We start from the raw sequence: 11,828 nt of genomic DNA, 5'->3' as shown, positions 1-11,828 counted from the left end.
GTCTGTGTCTGATGTCTCCTCGGGATTAGATTCGGGTCATGCAGTGGGGCAGGAGAACCTGGTGACACTTTGCTCTCAGTGATGCCACCAGGTCAGCACTGCCTGTGCGGTTTGCTCCTGGCAGTGACCATGGGGTTAAGGGGCCTCTGCTGCTCTGCTGTGATGTGACCACTGTCTCTCTGGACGTCACTGAGCATCTCCAGGGGAGGTTTCTCAAGACTCAGCAGACACCTGCTTCACACCACATGTCACCCTCACTTCGTGTCCACTGAGGGTTTTTTTTTTGAGACAGCTCTGTCACCAGGCTGGAGCGTGATGGAGCAATCTTGGCTCACTGCAGCCTCCGCCTCCCGGGTTCAAATGATTCTCCTGCCTCAGCCTCCTGAGTAGCTGGGACTACAGGTACGCACCACCACACCCAGCAATTGTTTTGTATTTTTAGTAGAAACAGGGTTCCAACATTTGTTCTTGACCTTGTGATCCACCCACCTCAGCCTCCCAAAAGTGTTGGGATCACAGGTGTGAGCCACCAGGCCCGTCTAATTTTTGTATTTTTAGTAGACACCGGGCTTCTCCATGTTAGCGGGGCTGGTCTTGAACTATTGGCCTAGAGTGATCTGCCTGCCTCGGCCTCCTGAAGTGTTGGGAGTACAGGCCTGAGCTGCCACGCCTGGCCTACTGAGGGCTATAATCTGCACCCATCACTACTGTGGCTTCTCCAGTGGCAATTTCCTATTCCCAATGCTTCTTCCACATTAGAATTAATACAACAGGCCAGGCGCGGTGACTCATACCTGTAATCCCAGCACTTTGGGAGGCTGAGGCAGACGGATCACAAGGTCAAGAGATCGAGACCATCCTGGCCAACACAGTGAAACCCCCTCTCTACTAAAATATAAAAATTAGCTGGGCGTGGTGGCACATGCCTGTAGTCCCAGCTACTAAGGAGGCTGAAGCAGGAGAATTGCTTGAACCCGGGAGGCAGAGGTTGCAGTGAGCCGAGACTGCGCCACTGCACTCCAGCCTGGCGCCTGGCAACAGAGCGAGACTCTGTCTCAAAAAAAAAAAAAAGAATTAATACAACAGACCTGGCCCTCCCCCCACTGACATACTTAACCTAATTACTTATGTCGTCTAGATCAGTGGATATTAAATTATTCTGTGGGGTATCATGGCTCGTGACAGACTTAACCTCTGGCTCAAGTGATCCTCCCGCCTCAGCCTCCTATCTGGGATTACAGGCAGGCAATATCACACATGGCTGATTTTTCTTATTTTTTGTAGAGGTGGGGTTTCACATTTTTCCCAGGCTGGTCTTGAACTCCTGGCCTCAAGTGTTCCTCCCACCCCGGCCTGTTTAACTTCATGCTTGAACTACCCCAGGTTGGCTACCATGTGCTCCTTCCATTCCCCCATGTTATTTCAACAAGTCCCACCATCTCTTAGCAATTCTTCCTTCTGGCTCATCCTGTCCCCTCTCTGGCCTGGCCCTGGCTCCTTTGGTTAGAGAATGGCCCTGGGTGTGGAGGTGGCTGCATCTGGGCCCACAGCACAGTGCTGGGAAACATTTGTGCACAGCCCCCCGACACAGTCCCCTGTATACATGGTTTCAGTTACCCATGGTCAGCCACAGTCCAAAAATACTAAGTGAAAAATTCCGGAAATAAACCATTTGGGAGTTTTCGATTCTGTGCTATTCTGAGCAGCCATCCTGCTGGGACACGAAACCTCCCTCCAACCGGCATCTCAGGCCATCCACGCCACCCTGCCCACCAGGCACTCAGCAGCACCTCAGTGATGAGCTGACTATCATGGTGATGTGGTGCCTGGGTCCAAAAAGCCTTTATTCTACTTAATAAAGCCCTCAAAACTCACAAGTGGTAATGCTGGCGATTCAGATACGCCAGAGAAACTGCCAAGTGCTTCCTCTAAGGGAAAAGGCGAAAACTCCTGACCTAAATGAAAAACAATCATGCCAAGGTTGCAAAATTCTTTGGGAAGAACACACCTCCTATCTGCGGCATTTTGAAGAGGGAAAAAGAAATTCCTGTCGGTTTTGCTGTCATACCTTGGACTTTATCACAGATACGTAGGAAAAAGCACAGTTTAGACAGGATTGGTGCCCATCCGTGGCTTCAGGCATCCACTAGGTATGGAGCACACCCTGGGCAGGTGAGAGTGATCACTCTACTTCTCCATCCAGTTACCTTTGTATGTCTCTTGCTTTGGTCAATAGTTTTCCATGTCATTCAGGCTGGCATCTTCTTCCCCACACCCCCAGTGGTCAGAGTGCAGCACGAAGAGGCAGGCCCGAGCGTCTAGTCATAGCCCCGAGGCCAGCCATGCTCATCGGCTGCAGTTCATCCTTCTGGGCTTCTCATTTGCGAGGATTAGCAGGTGTTTGTAGTTTCCCGTGGCCCTGCCCTTCTCTGCATTACAGTAAGCTCACGCCATAGAGCCGTACTGTGTCAGTACGGGTTCCATGGTGGAGCATCACAGCTCACGCATGCTGTGAGGGCACTGGGGTTGCTACAAACAGTGCTGCAGCAATCCTATGCCTACACAAAATATTCTGATGATAAAAAACAACTTTTCGGCCAGGTGCAGTGGCTCACACCTGTAATCCCAGAACTTTGGGAGGCCAAGGAGGGTGGATCATAAGGTTAGGAGTTCAAGACCAGCCTGACCAAGATGGTGAAACCCTGTCCCTACTAAAAATACAAAAATTAGTCAGGTGTGGTAGCAGGTGCCTGTAATCCTAGCTATTCAGCAGGCTGAGGCAGAGAATTGCTTGAACCTGGGAAGTGGAGGCTGAAGTGAGCTGAGATTGTGCCACTGTACTCTAGACTGGGTGATAGAGCAAGACTCAGTCTTAAAAAAAAAATCCAAGGCTTTTCATAAACTAGCAGTGGTACATTAAAAAGTCTGCAGCACCCAGAGGCCTAACAAAGCAGACACAAGACAGTGGCAGCTGCAGCCAGGAGCAGGTGGTAGAACCCACGGCTGCAGGGCCACAGGGCTGGGCAGGCGGGTAGAGGTGGGCCAGCTGCAGTAGTATTCAGTCATGGGGGTGGGTTGAGGGGGACATGTTTAACCAAGAAAGGGCCACTACTGTGGGACAGAAACAGAGGGCCTTTGCTGCAGAGAACTGGAGATGGGCTGAGAAGCCTCAGCCACCCACAGGCAGGAGGGGCGAGGACAGCCCATTTCTCGGAGCCTGAGGTCGGCTAGGTTGGTGGCCCCCACCTGCCAGAGCCTGGAGACAGCTTTTGCGAGGGTCATCAGGGAGGACGTGCCCTGGATCCCTCACCCCGTCTCCTGCTGCCGTCCTCCACTGACCAGAGGAGCTGGCCCCTTTCTGACAGCACCTGTGAAGTGGACGGGTCTGGCCAAGGCCCCAGACACACAGGCATCTGCAGCAGGTGGGCCCCAGCTGCCCTGATGCACTGGATGGATTCAGGCTGTGTTTCCCTGACTCACAGGCGACTCTGGTGCAGCCATGCTGCAAACATGTGCCAGGGGTCTTGGGTGGTGCTGGCTGGCAAAGAAGACAGCCAGTGTGAACCTGACCACAAATGGACTCACATTCTCTTTTTCTGTTAAAATATGGGAGTTATTAAAGTTAAATACCTAGCTTTATAAATATGGTCTGATAAAAATCAGAAAATGACCCTTTGATCATGAAGCTACTTGGTGTTCTGGCAAAAACAGAAAAAATCAAGAAGTTAAATCCATCCAAAGCCAGAAATTTCTCATTTCCTATTTTGTGTTCTATTGTTTTTTGTTTTGTTTTGTTTTTAAAGACGAGGTTTTACCATGTTGGTCAGGCTGGTCTTGAACTCCTGACCTCAGGTGATCCACCCGCCTTGGCCTCCAAAGTGTTTGGATTACAGGCGTGACCCACCACGCTGGGCCTCTACTGTTTTTTTTTTTAAAAAAAAGAAAAAGAAAGGAAATGAACTAGCCTAACAAATATACACAGGAAAACATTCTGCTAGGGAATGGTAATTTTCTAATGATATCTGTGTTTAGAAGGGACTGAAATTGATGTCCATTTACCTGTTTGAAGTCAGAAAGCATCAGAGGACTGCAACATAAAACCACTCCACACAAGGGCGTCCCGGTCCTCGAAGACTAGAGATCTTGCCCCACGCTCCCCTCCCTCCCAGCCTTGCTGGGAAACTCCATCCCACTCAGGGGTTCAACCCTCCTCAGGGAAAATGGGACACCACTTCCCTACCCAGGAGATGTCACCACAGGGCAGAAGCCTCTCTTTGGGCTTCACAAGGACACCACGTGCAGGCCTTCGTCAACCTAAGACGAAGAATGGTACCCTCCGTCCCGAGAGACCACTGAACACGGCCCAGGAGTCTTATCAAAATTCATTTTTTTGCCTCTGATTTTCCACCAATCAAGTCTCCAAATCCCAGTTTCTCCAATGGTTCTTGTAGCATCAATTTTCTAAAAGAAAAAGAGAAGGCCGTCAGGACGGGAGGTGCAGGGAGGAGGAGACGGGCTCTCGCAGGTCCTGCTTCTAAGTGCACACCAGGGGTCCTACTACCCCTATGTACATCCTGAAAAAATGAAACCCAGACAGCAACCCCTTAGCCTTGCCCCCAGTGGCTGCCACCCTCCGCACTGGGCAGAGTCAACAGGGCCATGAGGACATGACCACCCAGGCCATCCCAAGGCCTAAGGCCTGTGGCCTTCAGGGATGCCCAAGGGGGCCGCTGCACCCGTGGCTCCAGCAAACCCTTCCCCATGTCCTGGTGAAAGATGTATCTGGACAACAGCTTCATGCTGACCTCGTAGATTTGCGTTTGTTGGGAGAATAATGACTCTAAAAATGGTCACAACCTAATCCCTGGAACCTGTGCCGGTCACCTTCCATGGCACCCTGGCAGAGAAGACCTCAATCTGCCATCTGCCCAGATGGAACTGAGACTGAGGTCATTAATTATCTAACTTTTTTTTTTGGGACAGGGTCTCACTTTGTCTCCCAGGGTGGGACACAGGGGTGCAATGCGCAGTTCAAGTTCACTGCAGCCTTGAACTCCGCGGCTCAAGTGATCCTCCTGCCGCAGCCTGCTGAGTAGCTGACACTGCAGGTGTATCCCACCATGCCCAGCTAACTTTTTTTTTCCCCGAGACAATCTAACTCTATTGCCCAGGCTGGAGTACAGCGGTGCAATCTTGGCTCACTGCAGCCTCCACTTCCCAGGTCCAAGCGATCCTTGTGTCTCAGTCTCCTGAGTAGCTGGGACTACATGGACTCACCACCATACCTGGCTAATTCTTATATTTTTAGTAGAGATGGGGTCTCACCATACTGGTCAGGCTGGTCTCAAACTCCTGACTTCATTCAATTCGCCTGCCTCAGCCTTCTAAAGTGCTAGGATTACAGGTGTGGGCCACCATGCCTGGTCAGCTATTTTTTTTTTTTAATTGAGATGGAGTCTTGATCTGTTGCCCAGGCTGGAGTGCAGTGGCATGATCTCGGCTCACTGCAACCTCCGCCTCCTGGGTCCAAGTGATTCTCCTGCCTCAGCCTCCTGAGTAGTTGGGATTATAGGCGCTTGTCACAACACCTGGCTAATTTTTGTATTTTTAGTAGAGACTGTCTCACCATGTTGGTTAGGCTGGTCTTGAACTCCTGACCTCAAGCGATCTGCCTGCCTGGGCCTCCCAAAGTGTTGGGATTACATGCGTGAGCCACTGTGCCTGGCCAGCTAATTTTTTAAGAAACTTTTTGTAGAAACAGGGTCTTGCCATGTTGCCCAGGCTGGTCTTGAAGTCCTGAGCTCAACTGATTCTCCTGCTTGGCCTCCCAGAGTGCTGGGACTATAGACGTGAGCCACCACATCCACCCAAATAATTCCCAGCTGTTTATCACAGTGTGGCCATCTTAGAGGCGTGAAAGCCACAACTCAGCATGTTTTATGTGCCCCCACTCTTCAGGACAATAGTAACGATCATGTGAATTCACACATGGTGATGTGCCCCGGATCCTGCTGCCCGCTTTACAGGGGTAGCTTCCTCTATCCTCCCCACAACCCAGCCAGGAGATCCCACCACCATCCCACAAGGCCCCCACACACTCTGTGCTGCTGACAGGGGCTGAGGCTGCTCCACCAGAGCATCTTTGTGACCCCCGGGTGCCCACTCCCCAGGACAGGACGCAAACTTCTCACACACCTACATTTTCATATCAGGCTAACAAGGGCCAAGTCCTCAAGAGACAACTTAAAAAAATTCTACTGTGGTCCATTTTCCAAAACAGATGCACGTGGAAGTGAGAGTAATGTCTGGGATTTCAGCACAGAAGGAAAAAAGGAAGAAAAGAAAAGGCTAAAGACCAGGTGGGTGCCGGTTACCAGACGCAGACTATCCTCAACCTCTGCATGTTTGATGATTTTTGTGAACAAACAACCAATCAAAATTCCACAGTCAAAATAACTGACTTATAGAAGGATTTTTAAAAAGGAAAAAAATCAACAAAATGAGAAACACACACCCTGCACATCTGCCTAGACATCACCTGTCCAGCCACGAACCTACCAGAGGCCGTGGCCTGGCTCCCTTCCTCCCCGCTGTCCTCAGCAGGTCTCCTGGGGAAGCTGAGCATGAGGCAGGAGGCTTGCTCACACCCTCACATCAACAGAGCCAATTCACACCATGTCTAATGCCATGAAGAAATTCTCAGTTCTAATTTTCTAAAGATGCATTAATTTAAGGCTAATTTAAACATGTGGCTCCAGCCAGTGTGCCACTTAAACAATTAAGAGATGGTGAGAGCCAGATTCAGTGTGGCCCCTAGACAAATGGAAGCCCTGGAAGAGCCTAGCCAATAGCCCTGAAGGCAGAACGTGGCCTCACAGGATGTCCACACTGCTGAGAAAGCCCGTCATCCTTCCTTCCGGCCCCAAATGTACACACAGATAACCCTGAACACACCTGTGTGGCTGGGAAGGCACAAGGGATTTTTGCCTTGAGGGAAATGTCTGAATGTGTCATGGGAAAATGAAAAGAGTTCACAGTGGATGGGTTAATCGTCAAACTGTCTTCGGCAGAGACACAGCTGTCTGAGGACTGAGATGCCTAGTGAGCTAATCACGGCCTCAAAATGCAAAAATAAAAGCTCCCACCACCATCATATAATTATACACTACATGCTTTTTTGCACAAGGGATTAGAATAGCTCTTATTTTAAGTAAAAACTGTGGGGATCATAGCTACAAACGCATGTGTTTTGTTTAAAAGTGAGCTTGGTGAGTTCTGGTTACCACAGAAAGAATCATTTGTCTTTCATCATTTCTTAGTCTATTGTCCTCCCTGTCACATTCCAATCAACTCTTAAGTGCAAAACAGCCCAGTGCATATTTTTAAGGTCTGAGAATGCAAAAGATATAAACTGTGTAAACTTCAGTCTTTTGACTCAGTCAGCATTTTTATGATGCACGATTTTGAAACCTTAATCACTGGTCGGTAGCAACCAAATTTGGAAAGCAAATGCTCTCTAGAATGCAATCCTGTATAATGCTATTGCTCAAGAATAGGTTCCCAAGATTGTGAAACAGCTTTTCGTACAATTTCATCTGATAAGCCTCCATTTCAAAGGCAAACAATTCTACAGTCCTAAAAAACACAGGCTGAATCCCAGGCCTGAAAAAGACACACCGTCATGGCCTTGCAGGTAAAAAAATGTTTTAGTTGGAGTAGTGGGAGGTGGAAGTCAGAACTCTTAGCTGTACCTACCTCTCCATTCTGCATTCTAAATATTCTTTTGATTCATTTCTGCACAAAGCATTTTCAAAATAATTGTCATGAAGACACTTCATGAATTTCTCTTTAAAGCTTTTACATTCACCTAGAATGAGAAAGAAAACAGCATGTTCATTATTTATTTATTTTTTTTAAAAGACTAAGTCTCGCTCTTATCCACCACGCTGCATGCAGCGCAATGGTGCAATCTCGGCTCACTGCAACCTCCACCTCCCGGGGTCAAGCGATTCTCCTGCCTCAGCCTCCCGAGTAGCTGGGATTACAGTGCCCAACACCACACCTGGCTAATTTTTGTATTTTTAGTAAAGATGGGGTTTCACCATGTTGTCCAGGCTGATTTCCTGACCTCAGGTGATCCGCCCACCTTGGCCTCCAAAAGTGCTGGGATTACAGGTGTGAGCCACCACACCCGGCCAGCAGCATGTTCTTTTCAAAGTGAAACATGATGCAACCACACAACAGCCTTGAGAGCTGCGCTGCTTTTCTTTTCAAAACTTGTTTTCTCAGGCCGGCCTCAGTGGCTCACGCCTGTAATCCCAGCACTCTGGGAGAACTGCTTGACCCCAGGAGTTTGAGACCAGCCTGGGCAACATAGTGAGAACCCTATCTCTCCAAGTAAATAAATAAATAAAATTAAAAGCCACGTGTGGCACACACCTGTGTTTCCAGCTACTTAGGAGGCTGAGGCAGGAGGATCGCTTGAGCAAACGAGTTCAAGGATGCAGTGAGCTACAGTCACACAACTGCACTTCAGCCTGGGCAACAACAGATCAAGACCCTGTCTCTTAAAAAAATAATCCAGGCCAGGCACAGTGCATCACACCTGTAATCCTAGCACTTTGGGAAGCTGAGGTGGGCGGATCACCTGAGGTCAGGAGTTCAAGACCAGCCTCACCAATTTGGAGAAACCCCATTTCTACTAAAAGTATAAAAATTAGCCAGGCATGGTGGCAGGTGCCTGTAATCTCAGCTACTCGGGAGGCTGAGTCAGGAGAATCACTTGAACCCAGGAGGTGAAGGTTGTAGTGAGCTGAGATCATGTCACTGCACTCCAGCCTGGGCAACAGAGTAAGAATCCAACTCAAAAATAAATAAATAAATAAATAATCAATCCAGTCTGGGCAACATGGGAAAACCTCATCTCTTAAAAAAAAAAAAATTAGCCAAGTGTGGTGCTCTACACCTACAGTCCCAGCCACTCCAGAGGCTGAGGCGGGAGACTCCCCTGAGCCCAGAAAGGAAGGAGGTCAAGGCTGCACTGAGCTATGATTGCATCACTGCACTCCAGCCTGAACAACAGAGTGAGACCCTGTGCCCCCACTCAAGAAAACAAGGTTGGGCACGATGGCTCATGCCTGTAATCCTGTCACTTTGGGAGACCAAGGCAAGCAGATCATGAGGTCAGGAGATCAAGACCATCCTGTCCAACATGGTGAAACCCTGTCTCTACTAAAATACAAAAAATTAGCCGGGTGTGGTAGTGGGGGCCTGTAGTCCCAGCTACTCAGGAGGCCGAAGCAGGAGAATCGCTTGAATCCGAGAGGAGGTTGCAGTGAGCCAAGATCACGCCACTGCATGCACTTCAGCCTAGCAACAGAGCGAGACTCTGTCTCAAAACAATAACAACAGGCCGGGCGCGGTGGCTCAAGCCTGTAATCCCAGCACTTTGGGAGGCCGAGGCGGGTGGATCACGAGGTCAAGAGATCGAGACCATCCTGGTCAACACGGTGAAACCCCGTCTCTACTAAAAATGCAAAAAATTAGCCAGGCATGGTGGCGCATGCCTGTAATCCCCGCTGCTCAGGAGGCTGAGGCAGGAGAATTGCCTGAACTCAGGAGGCGGAGGTTGCGGTGAGCCGAGATCGCGCCATTGCACTCCAGCCCGGGTAACAAGAGCGAAACTCCGTCTCAAAAAAAAAAAAAAAAAAAAAAAAAAAAAAAAAAAAAAAAAAAAAAACAATAACAACAACAAAAACCAAACTTGTTTCCTTCAGAAACATGCTGAAAACAACACTGGAAAAAACAAATCTACAACTTGGTAAAATCAGCCCACTAAAAGGTTAAGGGGCAATCTAGGTGATAGAAGAGTTCAGGGTAAAAATTATTTCATTTTTGCTGTGTGTTTGAAAATGTCATAACAAAATGTTGGGAAAGAAACGGTAATCCAGAGATACTTTTTCTTTTTCTTTTTTGAGACGTTTCCTGACTCTGTCGCCCAGGCTGGGGTACAGTGGTACGATCTCCGCTCACTGCAACCTAGCCTCTGGGTTCAAGTGATTCTCCTGCCTCAGCCTCCGGAGAAGCCGGGACTACAGGCAAGCCACACCAGGCCTGACTAATTTTTGTTTTTGTTTTTAATGAATGAGAGGTTCTTATGTTTTCCAACTAATTTTTGTATTTTTTTTTTAAATGAATGAGAGGTTCTTATGTTGCCCAGGCTGGCCTCGAACGCTTAGCCTCGCCTCCCCAAGCACCAGGACAACTGGCCTGAGCCACCGTGGCTCCCTAATTTCTGTATTTTTAGTAGAGACGGGGTTTCACCACGTAGGGCAGGCTGGTCTCGAACTCCTGACCTCAAGTGATCCGCCCACCTCGGCCTCCCAAAGTGCTGAGATTACAGGCGAGAGCCACTGCACCCGACCCACAGATCCTTTTTCGAAGCCTTCATGTCCACGGAGGCTCACTTAATGGCTAACCCCAAACCGGAATCCAGCCAGAAGCACTAAGAAATCAGCAGCACTTTTGAGTTTTGCAGCAGACACCGCCGGGCACCGTCTAAGCCCCGGTTGCAGCTGCGGGCTTCGCGGCCGCTAAATACCCCGCTTTGCAAACCCAGGTCACCAACAGCCCGCCCGGATGAGTCAAAGCGTAGCCGGAGAACCCGACGCAAAAAGTCGGTATTGCTGCCCTCGACACGGAGGCCACGGCCCTGCCAGCTCCCACCTGCAGGGTCCACGGCCGCAGCAGTGACCTGGAACTTGGGGGCGGGGGGAGAGAGACCCGCCGTGTCTCAGTTTCCCTGCCTGCACCGTGCTAGATGCCGGCACCTCATAGGGCTCTGTGCTAGGCCGCGCCCCAGACACCCACCCCAGACCCCTGCTCGCCAACTTTCCGTCGCTCACCGAAGTGATCAAGCGGGAAGCTGCCCTTCTCCGGGGGCCGCGGCTGGAAGCTCTTGGTCCCGAAATTCATGGCGGTCGACATCTTGTCGACGCCGGAGTCTGCGAGCGCCTTGCGAGCGTACGCAGGGGGGGCGGTGGAGCACCGAGCGTGTCGAGCATGCCCCGCCCCCATCCCGCCCCGCTGCCCAGGCTCGACCCCGCCCCCTTGGCCTCATCTGAGCCCCTGTGGGCGCTGCATGGGCTTTCCCGTCCAGCAGTCGGTGGCCGAAGCCCAGCCATCAGCTCTTGGAATGGGTGAGAAACTGAAACCCAGAAAGGTTCAGCAAATTGCCCGAGGACAAACAGCGGTACCGGGAGTCTCTGCATCCCAGGTGTCTGCCAGGGCCTCGGTTTCCCCATCGCACAGAGGCCTCATCACAGGGACCACCCGAGGAGGAAGGCAGCACGGGAGGGCCAGGAGAGCCTGTGGATGCGCTGCCTGCGGCTTCTGGAGTCAAGCGCCACCGGCGAGCAGCTTCAACAACAGGAATGTGCTCAGTCCCTGGGCCGGAGTCCAAGCGGTGGGCAGAGTGGGGGCCCTGGGGACGGTCCCAGGCCTGCCTCCTAGCTTCTGGGGGCCACCAGCCCCTGATGTTCCTTGCCTTGCAGAAGCACCACCTGCTCTCAGCCCCTGTGTTCTCATGGTGTCCTCCACGTGTCCAAATTTCCTATTTTTAAAAATTTGTTTGAGACAGGGTCTTGCCCTGTTGCCCAGGCTGGAGTGCAATGCCATAATCACGACTCACTGCAGCCTCGACCTCCTTGGCTCAGCGGTCCTCCTGCCCCAGCCTCCTGAGTAGCTGGGACTATAGGCATGCATCACCACACCAGGCTAATTTTTGTATTTTTTGTATAGATGAAGTGTCTCTACGTTGCCCAGGCTGG

General features: G+C 50.5%; 1 protein-coding gene across 1 annotated transcript; it reads right to left on the bottom strand.

The window, feature by feature from the left end:
- Nucleotides 1–2,054: 2,054 nt before the first annotated feature.
- COX19 (cytochrome c oxidase assembly factor COX19) lies at nt 2,055–11,005 on the bottom strand. The gene is made up of 3 exons (XM_002744450.7): nt 10,905–11,005; nt 7,756–7,867; nt 2,055–4,461 (listed from the first exon to the last, which is right to left on the bottom strand). The coding sequence occupies exons 1-3, from the start codon at nt 10,984–10,986 to the stop codon at nt 4,383–4,385; spliced, it is 273 nt and encodes a 90-aa protein (XP_002744496.1). The 5' UTR covers nt 10,987–11,005; the 3' UTR covers nt 2,055–4,382.
- Nucleotides 11,006–11,828: the final 823 nt, after the last annotated feature.

Source organism: Callithrix jacchus, chromosome 2, assembly GCF_049354715.1.
Source record: "Callithrix jacchus isolate 240 chromosome 2, calJac240_pri, whole genome shotgun sequence".
Lineage (NCBI taxonomy): Eukaryota > Metazoa > Chordata > Mammalia > Primates > Cebidae > Callithrix > Callithrix jacchus.
Note: the sequence above shows the minus strand (reverse complement) of the source record. Positions and strands in the feature narration are given on the sequence as shown.